The sequence below is a fragment of the Erinaceus europaeus genome, chromosome 6 (assembly GCF_950295315.1).
Source record: "Erinaceus europaeus chromosome 6, mEriEur2.1, whole genome shotgun sequence".
Taxonomy (NCBI): domain Eukaryota; kingdom Metazoa; phylum Chordata; class Mammalia; order Eulipotyphla; family Erinaceidae; genus Erinaceus; species Erinaceus europaeus.
In genome coordinates this window covers 8,055,924-8,070,445 of record NC_080167.1, presented here as the reverse complement: position 1 = coordinate 8,070,445, position 14,522 = coordinate 8,055,924, and the positions used below count along the sequence as shown (strand labels likewise).

The following is a 14,522-nucleotide window of genomic DNA, read 5'->3' as shown; positions in this document are numbered from 1 at the left end:
GGGAAGGTGGGTGGGTAGAGAGACACCTGCAAGGCTGCTTCACCACTTGCAAAGCTTTCGCTCTGCAGGGGCTCGAACGTGGGTCCTTGAGCACTGGGATATGTGCGCGCAACCGGGTGCGCCACCACCCCACCCGGCCCCTTGGATATGTTTCTTTAAAAACAAACAAACAAACAAACAAACAGGGAGTCCGGCTGTAGCGCAGCGGGTTAAGCGCAGGTGGCGCAAAGCACAGGGACCGGCATAAGGATCCCGGTTCGAGCCCCCGGCTCCCCACCTGCAGGGGAGTCACTTCACAGGCGGTGAAGCAGGTCTGCAGGTGTCTGTCTTTCTCTCCTCCTCTCTGTCTTCCCCTCCTCTCTCCATTTCTCTCTGTCCTATCCAACAACGAATGACATCAACAATAATAACAATAAAACAACAAGGGCAGCAAAAGGGAATAAATAAATAAAATAAAATTTAAAAATTAAAAAGATATTTAAAAAAAACAAAAAAACTGCTCCTCCATCTCTCTCTGCCCTATCCAACAGCAACGGTATCAGTAATAGTAACCACAACAGTAAAACAACAAGGGCAACAAAAAGGGGATAAATAAATATTTAAAAGAAAAGAACAGAACAGTGGTCCGGGAGGTAGCGCAGTGGCTAAGGCACTAGACTCTCAAGCATGAGGTCCTGAGTTCAGTGTCCCGCAGCACATGTACTGGAGTGATGTCTGGTTCTTTCTTCTCTCCTATCTTTCTCATTAATAAATGAGTAAATAAAGTCTTTAAGAAAAAAAACACTTGGGGACCGGGCGGTAGCGCAGCGGGTTAAGCGCACCTGGTGCAAAGTGCAAGGACCGGCATATAAGGATCCCGGTTCAAGCCCCCGGCTCCCCACTTGGAGGGGAGTCGCTTCACAGGTGGTGAAGCAGGTCTGCAGGTGTCTGTCTCTCTCTCTCCCTCTCTCTGTTCTTCCCCTCCTCTCTCCATTTCTCTCTGTCCATCAACGACATCATCAACAACAACAACCACAACAATAAATAACAAGGGCAACAAAAGAAATTAATAGCCTCCTGGAGCAGTGGATTCCTAGTGCAGGCACCGAGTCCCAGCAATAGCCCTGGAGGGGAAAAAAATATATATGGGGGGGGGGGGGCTCCTGGAGGTAGAGAGCATAATAGTTATACAAACAGATTCTCATGCCTGAGGCTCCAGAGTCCCAGGTTCAGTCCCCTGCACCACCATCAACCAGAGCTGAGCAGTGCTCTGGGGGAAAAGTCATTAGTGATTTAATATTGGTGTATGAAATATAAGTTAACAGGGGTCTGTCTGAGTCCACACCTTGCCCACCACTAGAGTTCTGTGCCCTTCAATTCCCTCTGTTGGAAGCTGCATTACTTCTCCCCAGATCACAGATTGGGGTTGACTATTATTATTATTATTATTATTTTTTTATCAGAGCCCTGCTCATCTTTGGCTTGTGGTGGTGCAGGAGGTTGAACCTGGGACTTTTGACCCTCAGGCATGAGAGTTCCTTTGCGTAACCACTATGCTGTCTATCCCCACCTTGACTTATTTCTGTCTCCTTCACTTGTGTGTCCGCCACCCCCCCCCCCCAGCTCTGTGGCTGCCTGGCCCCTGACAGATTCTCCCTGAAGGTCTTTTCCCTCCTGAAGGCGAAGGCGGGGAGAAAGGGTTAAGGAGAGTGGAGATTGGATATTGGATTTACTTAAACTGCTTTTGAGGAGGAGCAGGGCGCCAGTCAAGGCGACCCCTGCCTGCTCTCCATGTCATGTCCACCAGGGGGCGCAGAGAAGCCCACTCTGGTTATTCTCACCCCTCACTTCCCACTCTTCATCCCCCCATCGCTGGGGAGCCAGAGACCCAAACTGCCCCTGCGGCTACAGACAGACTATGACCCACATAGTCAACGCCTGCCACCTCTCCAGATTCAAAGGAGGTCTCAAAACTTTCCATCAGGCTCAACCTGACGCTGTTGACTGGCTACGGAAGAAGGGCAAACACTAGAAGAAGAAGAAGAATCCCCCCACCCCCCCACCCCTCACCCCTCACCCCAGGTAGCCCTGTTGAAATCATACAGACGCCCGTGCAGTTCTCTAGCAGTTTTTTGATCAGCTTGTTTGCCTTCCTTTACACTTTACTTGGACCTTTGGGAATATTTTATTTGTTGGGACTCAGGTCCTTGTTCTGGATTCTTCTCTGTATGACGTGGGATGGGCTGGGCGCATCGGGAGAGAGCGAGGTGCTGGCTTGCTGGCTTGCAGGGCCCTGGGTACAGGCCCCCAGCGGCTCCCCGAGCCCCCGGCCTGTCTTCTTCCTTTGCCCCGCAGCCCCGGCTGGCTGCACTGCAGTGAAAGGCAGGGGTCTCCCCATCACTCCAAGCGTGTGAGGAGCGGCAGTATTTCCCACTCTGGGCTACCCGCAAACCTGCTTTGACTAGAAATTCACTGCCAGGTGGCCAGGGGTTAGCCGACTCCGTACACACAGGATTTAACACACGCTTCTCTCCTGCTCAGACACCGAGGATGCTAGTGAAACTGACCTGGCCAAGCACGATGAGGAGGACTACGTAGAAATGAAGGAACAGTGAGTATGCTTTGTGCCCACGTGAGAGAGTGTGTGCACACTACAGGTTGGCCAGGACGTCTCAATAGCGAGCTCTTTTTCCTGGGTATGGTTTTGACCTTAGCTCTGTCAAAGACCCTCTTAAGTATGTGTCGTTCCCCTCCCCCCTTAAGCCTGTCACATTTAATCAGCCTTTCAGACGGAGATAGCATTAGTTACGTAAAAGACTTTTGTGCCGAAAGACCAAAGGTCCCAGGTTGGATTCCCTGTACCACCAGAGCTGCTGAGTAGTGCTCTGGTAAAAAAAAAAAAAAAAAAAATTCTTTCAAGGGTAGGGTAGAAATAACCTAGAGGGAAGCAATCCCATAAGAAGGAGAGAAAGGTTGCAAGAGAGGACTGTTTCCCACTTGGTTTTATTTTTAAGACCTGGGAGCCATTGTTGGGAGAGCAAAAGGTGCTGCACCTCCTAGGTTTTCAGAGGGAGACCCCACCAAGTTGCTGGGCTGGAGGGGTGCTAGTGGTCTAGAGTTGGGGAGGCAGGGGCCCAACTCCCGCACCAGTGACTTTGCTCAACACTTACACACCCAGGCCTTCTGCTGTCTTCTGACAGAGCCACACTGGACATGTCCAGAGACACTGAAGCCACTCGACTTTGTCTTAAACACACACGTTGGACAGCAGAAAGTATTTCCGTTATACGGTATAGCCATTCAGTGTTTTGTTGTTGTTGTCTTGTTTTTTAAAGATGTATTTATTTATTTATTTATTTCCTCCAGGGTTATTGCTGGGCTCAGTGCCTGCACCATGAATCCACCGCTCCTGGAGGCCACCCCCCCCCCCCCCCCCCCCGTTGCCCTTGTCGTTGTGGCCACGCTGTGGTTATCATTATTACCATTGTTGATGCTGTTCGTTGTTGGACAGGACAGAGAGAAATGGAGAGAGGAGGAGAGAAAGACAGACACCTGCAGACCTGCTTCACCGCCTGTGAAGTGACTCCCCTGCAGGTGGGGAGCTGGGGGCTCGAACCGGGATCCCTACACCGGTCCCTGCGCTCTGCGCCACGTGCGCCTAAACCACTGCGCCACCTCCCGACCCCCAGGTGTATTTATTTTTATAGAGACAGAGAAGTTGAGAGGGAAGGGAAGGATAGAAGAAAGAGAAAAGGAGAGATAGCTGAAGCATTTCTTCACTTCCTTCACCACTTGTGAAGCTACCCCCCTGTAGTTGGGGACCAGGGGCTTGAACCCAGCTCCTTGAGCACGGTTACATGTGCTCTACTGGGTGCACCATCACCTGCCTCCCCACCACTCCGTGTTTGTTGAGAGGAGTTAGAGCCTTTCAATTTGACTTTTAAAATCCCTGTATCTTTATCATTGTCTTTCAGAGGTTCCTTTACTGGGTGGGGGGAGATAGCGTGATGGTTATGTAGAAAGACCTGCCTAGGGCCCAGGTCAGTCCTTCACAGCACCACTAGTCAGCTGTGCAGTGCTCTGGAAAGTAATAGTGATAACAATAATTTCTTAGCCTTTAAACAGAATTCTTTCCTAATCTGATCTGCCGGGCCCCTAACGGCTGCCTTCTGAATTGTCATCCTTCCGTGGGGTGGGGGTGGGGGGGGGGCTTTAGTAACTCCTCCTTTTCCTCACAGCTCCGTTCCTGAAACTGCAGTTGCTCTTCATCTTTATTCTCTTCAGACTTTTTACCCACCTCCCATTTGAGATGCATGTCCACATGTTCTTTTTTTCTGTACCTGATCTCAGCCAATCTTAACTTTGCAGTCTGTTAACGCTTCCTCCTCAAGACAATCGGGATGCAGAGACATCCATTGTCTGGCACGTTCAGCGTGTTGGCAAATTTCAGACACCGTGTTGCAAATATTGACTTCCTGTGAAGAGTCCACACACCCAGCCCTCTCCTGTACTTAATTGCACATGCTCCCTTCGTATTTGCTTTCAGAAATGATCTTGATTAAAAGAGTGTGATTCACAGAGTGCACAAGAATTCTCCTAGAAAGAACCAGCCCTCCTGCGTACTTCTCATTCTCAGGCTCTGCCTTCTCTCTTCTGAAGACCCGGAGAGTCTTGGGGACTTGCAGCTGCACTTGAAGGCTGTCCTGCCCGTGTTGCTCCTGGGTTGCAAAGCTTGTTTTTGTCACTGTGAAATTGGGGACATTTTCAGGTAGAGGCAAATGTGTCACCGAAGTGAGAGAGTGGACCCCACCATTCAAGCAGACTTGCCAGAATGTTTGCCTAATTGTAATCCACAGGGTGCCTGGGCCGGGGGGAGGGACGGGAATAACACGCTTGGTTCTTTTGCTTTGTGTGTGTGCTGTGTGTTCGTATCAAGCTGGGCCTGCAAAGAAATCCTGCATTTTAACTGTTGTTACCGAATTACTGTTATTTTTCGAATCCTAAGAGAAATGCTTTTAAAAATGACACGAAGGTCTATTAACTTAGTGCTTACGTAGCTATGCTGTCTAAATAGAAAAAAATGTGCCAGAGGGGATAATCTTACTCCTCTGGAGTTTATGATCTAATTGTAGAGTTGGTGTAAGAGCTGTGTTTAACACTATCGCTACATTTCCTTCTGCTTGTGTGCATATGTGTGTTCCATTTGCTTCTAGATCCAGAAGAAAATGGCATCACATGTTCAGTTTTTCTTTTGTGAATTCTTGCCTAACTGCCGCTGTTTATTTGATTATTAAAATCTGTGTATCTTCTTATTTGTGAGCTTTGAGTCTATCAGGGTAGGCTAGCACAGGAGAGTTTACAAGACTGGAGGAACAGGGACCATGTTCCCATTTCTAATCCTTTTACCTCCTGGTACATTTCAAGCCAACGAGCGGATTCTGATGTCCTTGGTCCCTTAAAAGTCACCAGTGCCACTCCTATGGCAGCCCAGTGGTTCCTGTGTGTAGATCATTGTGGGGGTGAGTGGTGAATGCTTTCGCCTCTTAGCCTGGCTTTCCTTTTCTTCACAGGATGTATCAGGACAAACTGGCTTCCCTCAAGAGGCAATTGCAGCAACTGCAGGAAGGTGAGTTTGGGATTTGGCCCTTTGTAAATCTCCTTCCTCCTAGCACAAACCTTGGGCATGTGATGTCTGTATTTCTCCTCTCGTAGGGAGTGGTGTGCCATGTGGTCTGGCTGATCTCAGCGAGCCAGTACACACTTTGCTCTCTGGCTAAAGTATCACTGTTCAGACTTGCTGGGCATCTCATTCAGCATCTTCTGTAGCAAACGAAGTGAAAAACCACTGTATCTAGAGGGAGGCATTTTTAGGAGAGGTGTTGTTACCTGAGAAGTGAAGTTGCACTGGTGTTTGGGAAACCAGATGAGCCGCGGGTTACTTCAGGGCGCTTCCCCTTGGTGAGGGACTGGAGCTTTGCCGGCTTGCTGCCACAGGCAGCTCAGCTGGGGCTGCAGACATAGGCTCTGAGTCCCATGCTAGGTTCACATCCCGAGCTCACATCTTTCTAGAAATGGGACTTAGGGCACATTGCTCTCTGTTGCTGAAATTATCTTCTAATCCGTGAAATAAGAAAGATGCAAGCAGAGGAGTTGGTGCCTGAGGAGTGACTGGCACCGTGGGGGCACCAGGACTCTGGAGTGGGTAGCTACGGCCCCATCTGTCTCCAACTTTGTGGCTTCCCACATCAGTGAAATAGCTTCTCCACGAGGCTGCCCACTATTTGTTGATCAGTAACAGTAGTTGTTGTTTAATAGTGGGAAATGCTGTTGTGAGTTGCAGTCACACATCTTTGTTGGATGTTTATTCTTTGTTTATTCTTTGTTTATTCTGCACTGATGATGGCAGTATTACCTGGGAAAGAGACCCATTCCACTCTAGGAAGTCTGGAGGACCTGGCTGGTAGGCTTGAGCGAGGAGAGACTAGGGAGTATAGGCCCTTACTGTATGCTGAAAACATTCGGATCAGGAAACACCTTCCACCCTGGTTGGAACCCTCATAATTCGCTGTGTTTGTGAGGGGCAGGGAGTTAAATGGAGACCCAGTAAGGATGCCACCTGATGGGTGCTGGTGCTTGGTGGCTGTGGCTAGCTGTTGACATGCGTTTGAATAAAATGATTGCACAAGCCACGTTTCAGGTGGATTAGCTGACTGCCATATTGGACAGTGGGACATAGAACATTTCCACTTTATAGAAAGTACCTGACAGCATTTAAAAAAAAAAATTACTGATATAACATGAGAAGGGCCACGCACAGTACTAAGGATTAAATTTGGGGCCTCAGGCTTGCAAAGCGTGTGCCCCACCACCCCTGGAGCCCCCTCCCCAGCCTCCTCAGGCAGCCTTCATCTAGACTTTCCTGAGGACGGAGAGCTCTTTCTCACAAAGGGAGTGAGCTCAAACCCCAGTGGACGTCATCAGTCACCCAAGAACACCTGTCCATTTGGCTGAGAATCAGAGCCCACACTTAGCTCTGTCAGGGTGTGGCTCACCCCGCCTTGTGTTTTACTGTGCTGATACTAAAACCACCCTCATGGCGCTGGAAGATAAATTTGGGGTAAAAAGAAAACCAGGTAAGGCAGCCAGCCCGATCTCCACAGTAACACTGCTTGTAAATGCTCAAAATCAGGTACGCTACAGGAGTATCAAAAGAGGATGAAAAAGCTGGATCAGCAGTACAAAGAGAGGATACGAAATGCAGGTACGTCTGCTCTGCTGTCTGTGGAGGCCCATCCCCTTCAGGCTCTCCTCCGGCTGGTTGTCACCCTGCCTGGCCCAGAAGAGCGGATCTTCACAGCGTGTCCCCTCACCCCTGGAGGAGGTGCTCCAGGGAAGAGAGGCTCTGAAGCCAGGGCTGTGTATCATGGCTCTTTTTCCACTTGCTTAAGAAGGGCTTGTAGCTCAGGGTCTTGGGGCGGCTTCCTGCAGCCAGGTCACTTCTGCTGGCACCCTGAGAGTCATTGCTCACGTTCTTCCTCACAGTCAGGATATGGTGTGGGGAGGCAGTGTAGTTTAACTCACTCCCGGCTGCTGCTGCTGCTGCTGCCTTCCTGGACCCTGGGAGGGAAGGGTGTCTGTTCCCTGCCCCTCGAGTAGTGAATCAGACACCTAGAGAGGAAGAGCGTGCTTCTGGTCTGTTGTGCACAGTAAGTGGTTTCACTCTCACCACCACGCAGCACTGTGAGCACTGTCAGGTAGTGTAGCCCACTGCCCTCTGCCTTGAGAAGCTTGCTGTGCTGTCCACAAACGCAGACACGGGCACGGTTACAGCACAGCCTGCCTTAACAGGAAAGGTGTGGAAAGTGAGATGCAGTGACAGCCAAACGCATCTAAACACGGAGTCCTCTGCTTACAGGAAATCTGTAAGTGTGAAATCGCAAAGCTCATCAGCCAACTTTCTGCCTGTCGGCACGCAAAGTGCTGATTCCTCCGCTGGTGAAAGTCTTGTTTAATGTGTCTCCCAGAAGTGACCTGGTGAGTTCACATGTGTGCAGTGCTGCTGAGTGGCCTCTCCAGCCCCGCATTTAAATTTTGTTTAGTTGGAGGGAGGGAGGGAAAGGCAGCGGAGCTCCAGCTTTCATGGTGTTTCCAGCAGTCCCCTTTGTGTTGCGAAGGGTCGAACCCAGGGCATCTCATGTGGTTAAGGGAAGTACTCTAACCACTGAGCTGTCTCACAGCTCAGCCATCTTGGGCTTTTAAATGAAGTCTGTGTGTTCTCAGGCCACTGGTGGTCTCGCTTTCTGGTCCAGTGACTTTAACTTTTCTGTTGAGGGGACCCCCTCCTCTTCCCCAGTCTGCACTGACAGATGGAGGTGGGGTTGGGGTGCTGGGAACAGAGCTGAGCCACTAGCACCCTGCCCAGCACTGCAGCTCTGCTCTTCCCACTCCTGTTCCTGAGCCATCTGCAGCAGCATCAGAGCCCTCTGCCCTCGTGCGATTATGAGATAGCATAATGGATATGCAAAGAGACTGTCATGCCTGAGGCTCCAGAGTCCCAGGTTCAATACCTTGTACCACCACAAGCCAGAGATGAGCAGTGCTCTGGTAAAAAACAGAGAGGGAGGGAGGGATGGGGGGGAGGAGATGGATTGAATTGGGGGCCGAGGGCCTGTGGTACCTGAGGCCTGAAAGGCATTTTGCATGAACCATTATGCTATCTCCCCAGCCCAAACCAGCTTTCTTTTTAAAATATTACTTATTTATTTATTTATTGTATAGAGACAGAAATTGAGAGGGAAGGGAGATAGAGAGAAAATGAGACAGACATCTGCAGCCCTGCTTTACCACTTGTAAAGCTTTCCTCCTGCAGGTGGGGGCCAGGGCTCCTTGCGCTTAACCAGGTACGCTACCACCTGACCCCTCCAAACCACCTTTCTTAAGCTAGAGCTTACAGAATGAAGTCTTGGTTTGTTTGTCCTAAGTCTGCTCTCACCGTGTCTTTGTTTTTATATTTCCCACCCACCCCCTTTCTTTTCCTTTGTTCATAAACATTCTCCCCAGGTGAAAACGCAGGGCACATTGCTCAGAGATAACCCACCTGCGTCCTGTGTGCGGCTGCTTCACGTGGCCCACCGCCGCCAGCTCTCTATGCTCAGTCAGCCTGACTTGCTGGTAGATCTGTGGTGTGTGGTGTACGGTGCCGGACCTCAGCACTCGTACCCACGGATGCATGCATGGCCCCGGTGTGAGGTGGCCCGAGAGTGGGCGTGTCAGGCTTGCTTGTGCCAAGGCCTCTGTCCCCCATGGCCCTGTGCTTCAGTCACTAGGGCTCTGGGGCACAGAAAGTAGCGAGTGGCTTGCTCTTAGGCTTAATTAAGAGTTTCCTGGACTCAACCTGAAGGTGCTCAGCCCTTTGACTTCTCAGGCCCTTCCTCAGCACACAGTCCTCTCTGTGCCGTTTTCAGAACATCACTATGGTGGACTCTGCTCCTGGAGTCATCGCAGTATGTCCTCCTGGTGCATCCTGCCCTCCTGGGGGAGGGGTCTGATCAGATGAGCTGGGGGGCCTGCTCTGAGTGAGTCAGGGAGGGGGACTTTCATCTTGCCAGGAACTTGGTTCTGCTGCTGCTCTTGCCCTTGGGCAGGACGTGCAGAGACAAAGCAGTTCCAGGCCAAGTTCAGACTAGACAGTGCTGCTTGCCGCCTTCCCTTCATGCATATCAGCGTCTTGCTGATGGAAAACACTTGCTCTGTGTAACCATGCTTTCAGAAAGCAATTACTGCCTCCAAATGAATTGTACCATCACTGTCTAGAAAGGTGACACAGCCTGGCGCATCTAATTGCACTTTTTATCTCTTTCAGAACTCTTCCTCCAGTTGGAGGTAAGTACTGGGGACCGTCTGGGTCTGGGTGTTCAGACTCCTTCAGTCTAGAATCTTGCTCTGACAATCCAGTGGCCTTGCCTCCTGTCACCGAGGAAGGTAGTTAGGAAGCCCCCAGCTGGGAGCCACCCCCACTGTTCTGTTTGACTTGAAGGGCACGTGCGTGACCTCGATCTAGAAAGCCCATCCCTTAATGTGTTGCTTGGGCAGCCTCTGCCTGTCCCGCTGCTCACCACCCCACCTTGCTTTCTCATGAATGCTTCTCTCACGCTGGCGTCAACCTGGGGGTGTATACCTGGATTATAATGACCTGGTGATGTTTTACCTAGGTGCTTGAAGCAGCCCTGTCTCTGAATCGGCTCAATAGTTAAATTTTATAGAGAAAACTTCCCTGGGTCAGACAGGCTTAGAGCTGTTCCTTTCACTCAGCAGGCATCTGAGTGCTTGTGCAGAGATAGGGGTCTTGATCTTGAGCAGCAAGATCTTGGCTCCTAGGGTGGCTGTGTGTGTGTGGGGGTGTTACTGTTTGAGAAGGCGATGGCCTTCCAGAGCCATGTCACAGAAATCCTTACAGCACTGACATCAGTGGCCACACACAGCCACATCCCATCCTGTGCCCCTTTGTTCTCAGCGCAATAGCAAAAATTTAAAAATGAACTCTTACATTTTTTTAAGAATTTATTTTTTATTTTCTTATCTTTGTTTATTGGATAGAGACCGCCAAAAATTGAGAAGGAAGGGGGGAGATAGAGAGGGAGAGAGATACCTGCAGTCCTGCTTCACCACTTGTAAAGCTTCCCCCCTACAGGTGGAGACCGGGGGCTTGAACCTGGGTCCTTGGGCACTGTAATATGTGCACTCAACCAGGTGCACCACCACCCTGCCCCCTTTTACTCAGTTTTTTAAAGATGATTTATTAATGAGAGAGAGAGAGAGAGAGGGAGCCAGAGCATCACTCTGCCACATGGGATCCTGGAGATAGAGTTCTATACCTCTTGCTTTTAAATTCAACGCTCTAGCCACTGTGCCATGTTTTATCTGTGTGATTCCAGTCCTCCAGAGTTCAGATACCCAATAGGAGGTCTAGACTGGTTGACTTTCACCTGCCTTTAAGTAATAGGAAGTGCAGTGACTTACCTCGACTCAGTATCTTCACATTAATTTTGAATCATAGGTCCCTCATTTCTTCTTAGTTCAGGTAGACAGAACTGAGTCTCTGCTAGTGCTGTGGTGCTCTCATGTAGAGTGGGGTTTGAACCCAGGGCTTCACACATGGTAAGGTACAGGTCCTACTGGGGAGCTATCTCCCGACCCTGAAATCATGCCAGTACGGGCTGTGTGGTGGCTCACCCGGTAGAGTGCACATGTTACCATGTGTGAGGACCTGGGTCGAAGCCCCTGACTTGCACCTGCAGGGGGGAAGCTTCACAAGCAGTGGAGCAGGGCTGCTAAGGTCTCTCCTATCTGTGTCTCTTACCTCTGTTAAGAGGGGAAAAGAAAGTAAGGGGGTGTGAGACATGCAGGGGCCAAGCCTTAGTGTAAAGAGGAAATGGCTGAGTAGCAAGTGAGTGGAAGCTGTGTGACTCTGTCTTATCCACCTAACACAGAGCTTGCTCCTACGTGTGTCTGTGAGTGGCCCCCCCACCCCAGATGTTTTTAGTAAAGGCACCTTTTTTTTTTAAGAATTTATTTATTCATGAGGGATATGAAAGAGAGAGAGAGAGAGAAAGAACTAGATATCACTCTGGTACATGTACTGCTGGGGCTTAAACTCAGGACTTTATGCTGGAGAGTCCAATGCTTTTATCCACTATATCACTTCCCGGACCACATAAAGGCATCTTCTTGAGTCTTGACTGTAACACCCAACTACGAGCTGGGGTTCTGGCTGCCAGGGCCATGTACCCTTAGCCTGTGTGTTTCTCTTTTACTTAGACTGAACAAGTGGAGAGAAATTACATTAAGGAGAAGAAAGCTGCAGTGAAAGAATTTGAAGACAAAAAGGTGGAGTTGAAAGAGAACCTGATTGCTGAACTAGAAGAAAAGAAGAAAATGATTGAAAATGAAAAGCTAACAATGGAACTGACTGGAGGTATGTGAGGGCAAGTGTTCCAGTTATCCAGCTTTTGTCTCCCTTCTTGGGCTGAGTGGATTTGACACGATGCATTAGTTCTGGCTTCCTCTTATATTAACTGTGTGACTCTAGTTAAGCTTGTTAACTTGTGTACCCATTCATTAGGGAAACTGACAATCCTTCCTAGCCGACTGAATCCACATGGATCCCAGTCACTTTCAAAGCCATTGACTGGCTACGGAAGAAGGGCAAACGCTAGAAGAAGAAGACTTCTCTGAGCCTGTTTCCCCTTCAAGAAAACGAGGCTAATCTTACCCTGTCGCACAGGCTGGAAGCAGGAGAGTCTGCAGTGCCATACGCATGACAGGTGTTCAGGAAGTGCTGGGCCTTGAATAGCCTGGCTTCTGTTTTACTGAGTTTGAGTCATAAGTCAGCCTCTGTTCTCATCCTGGTTGTGTTCACACCTAACTTACCCACATCCTCTCAGTGATGACTGGTGGAACTCTCAGTTTTCCTTAATTTCCGAAAAGACATCATCTTCCTTTGACCTCGAGCTTTCAACTACTGTCTCATCCCTGCTACTGAATCCCTTCCCCACTCCTAGCAGTGCGTGATGCAGAGAGGAGAAGGTGGCATTCTACTGGGTTGTCGGAAGAGACGCAGTATTTTTTTCCCTATGCTTTTCCTTGCAAAAACGTGCCACGCCTTTTCTGACAACCCAGTAGCAGGGCTGTCCCAGATGAACTGTTTTTGTTATCAAGGTAGTAAAGTTGGCCTAGTCTTGGAGCCAGCCCCCTTTATAGTCTTAGAAGATTTGGGGCCCCAGCAGGTTATAGGTAAACTGAAGGGAGGAGCAACACAGGCTGACTTTTATGTTGCCGTGTGTTGGCCAGGGAATCCTAGAGGCCTGTGGGGTGGGAAGTGGCTCCTATGAGCCGTTTTGGGACTTGGCAAGATTTTCATCAGTAAATTCTGCAAGGCAAGTTGGGCAAGTTTGTCACTTGAGTATGTTAGGAGGGAAACCCCCAAATCTACTCCCAGAATCACATTCAGAGCATGGTGGGGTTCTGACAGGATTTTAATGAGGACCCATAGGAAATGTGTTGCTTTCATTGAAGTGAGTCTTCAGGACTGACTTGAAAGCTGAAGTAGCAGATAAAAGCTGTGCTTCCCCGTTTCTGGGACTGTGAGCCCGCCTGGTGGACATAGACTTCTAGTTCTGATCCCTATGTGATGCCAGTGAAGATGTGGTTGTGGGGCGAGGAGTGGGGGAGAGGAGAGAGGAGTGGGGCGGTCAGGCTTCAAAGGCCTCAAGGAACCTCCTCACTGAAAGAGTTGGCAAAAGGAATTCATTTTATGAAGACTTCTGAAAGGAACTCAAAATTTATTTGGTGAAAACAAGCACTGTCTTATTTAATATTTATTATTCTCTTATTTTTTTATTTTACGATAGAGAAATTGAGAAGGGAGGGGGAGATAGGGAGAGAGAAAGAGGCACCTGCAGACCTGCTTCACCACTCATGAAGCTTCCCCCCACAAGTGGCAACCTGGGGCTTAAACTTGGGTCCTTACACATGGTAACATTTGTGCTCTACCAGGTGTGCCACCACCCAGCCTCTATCTAATTTATTTTTATAAAAGAAAGACATGGACACCCGAGCACTACCCTGGCCTGAGCTAGTGCTGCGGATTGAACCTGGAACCCCTGATATGCAAGTCTGGTGCTCTTTTTTTTTTTTTTTTTTTTTTTTAATTTTTATGTATTTCCTTTTGTTGCTCTTGTTGTTTTATTATTGTTATTGATGTTGTTGTTATTGGATAGGACAGAGAGAAATGGATACGGGGGAGAAGACGGGGAGAAAGACACCTGCAGACCTGCTTCACCGCTTGTGAAGCAACTCCCCTGCAGGTGGGGAGCCGGGGCTTGAACCCGGATCCTTATGCTGGTCCTTGCGCTTTGCGCCATGTGCACTTAGCCCGCTGCGCTACCTCCCGACTCCCTGGTGCTAGTACTCTGAGGTATCTCCCCGGCCTCGTCTTGCTCTTGTCATGCCTCTTAAATTAGACCTCAGGTACTGCGGACCCTCGCCCGAAACCAGCCTTCCTGACCTGCACACCGTTTCCGTTGGCAGTGACCATGGCTGGCCTTGATGCCTCATTGCTCTTAGCCCAGCCACCAGATGCTCGAGAGCCGTCATGAGGCTAGTGGGAGATATTGTCACACTATAGCTGCTCCCATCCCATCTGCAGGGAAGGCTGGCATCAGCTCACCTGTGTGATTTGGCAGCCTAAGTATTGATAAGTGCAAGACACTGTTTGGGTGGATAGTTTTATAGCCGGGCTCTTAACTGGGACAGGAAGCATCCTCAGCGACTTGTGGCCGAGCCTGCCAAAGTAGAGAAGACAAATAAATGCGGAGGAAGTCATTTGTGACACAGTCAAATAGATCACAGCAGTGTTGAGAGCTACCCCTGGGCACTGAAGGGACTGATATCCTTCCTCAAGCCATTTGGTACCCTTGGAAAGCACTGCCAAGGTAATGATAGAGTGTCGGAAGAAAAGGCACTGGAGCTAGAAGGATAATTAG

General features: G+C 49.5%; 1 protein-coding gene across 1 annotated transcript in view; it reads left to right on the top strand.

Moving 5' to 3' along the window:
• SUDS3 (SDS3 homolog, SIN3A corepressor complex component) overlaps nt 1-14,522 on the top strand; it is a 40,486-nt gene that overhangs the window by 549 nt on the left and 25,415 nt on the right. Inside the window, exons 2-6 of the mRNA XM_060193009.1 lie at nt 2,521-2,590; nt 5,550-5,605; nt 7,169-7,240; nt 9,842-9,861; nt 11,797-11,953. Coding sequence (XP_060048992.1) covers nt 2,521-2,590; nt 5,550-5,605; nt 7,169-7,240; nt 9,842-9,861; nt 11,797-11,953 — 375 coding nt within the window. The remainder of the gene's footprint in view (nt 1-2,520; nt 2,591-5,549; nt 5,606-7,168; nt 7,241-9,841; nt 9,862-11,796; nt 11,954-14,522) is intronic.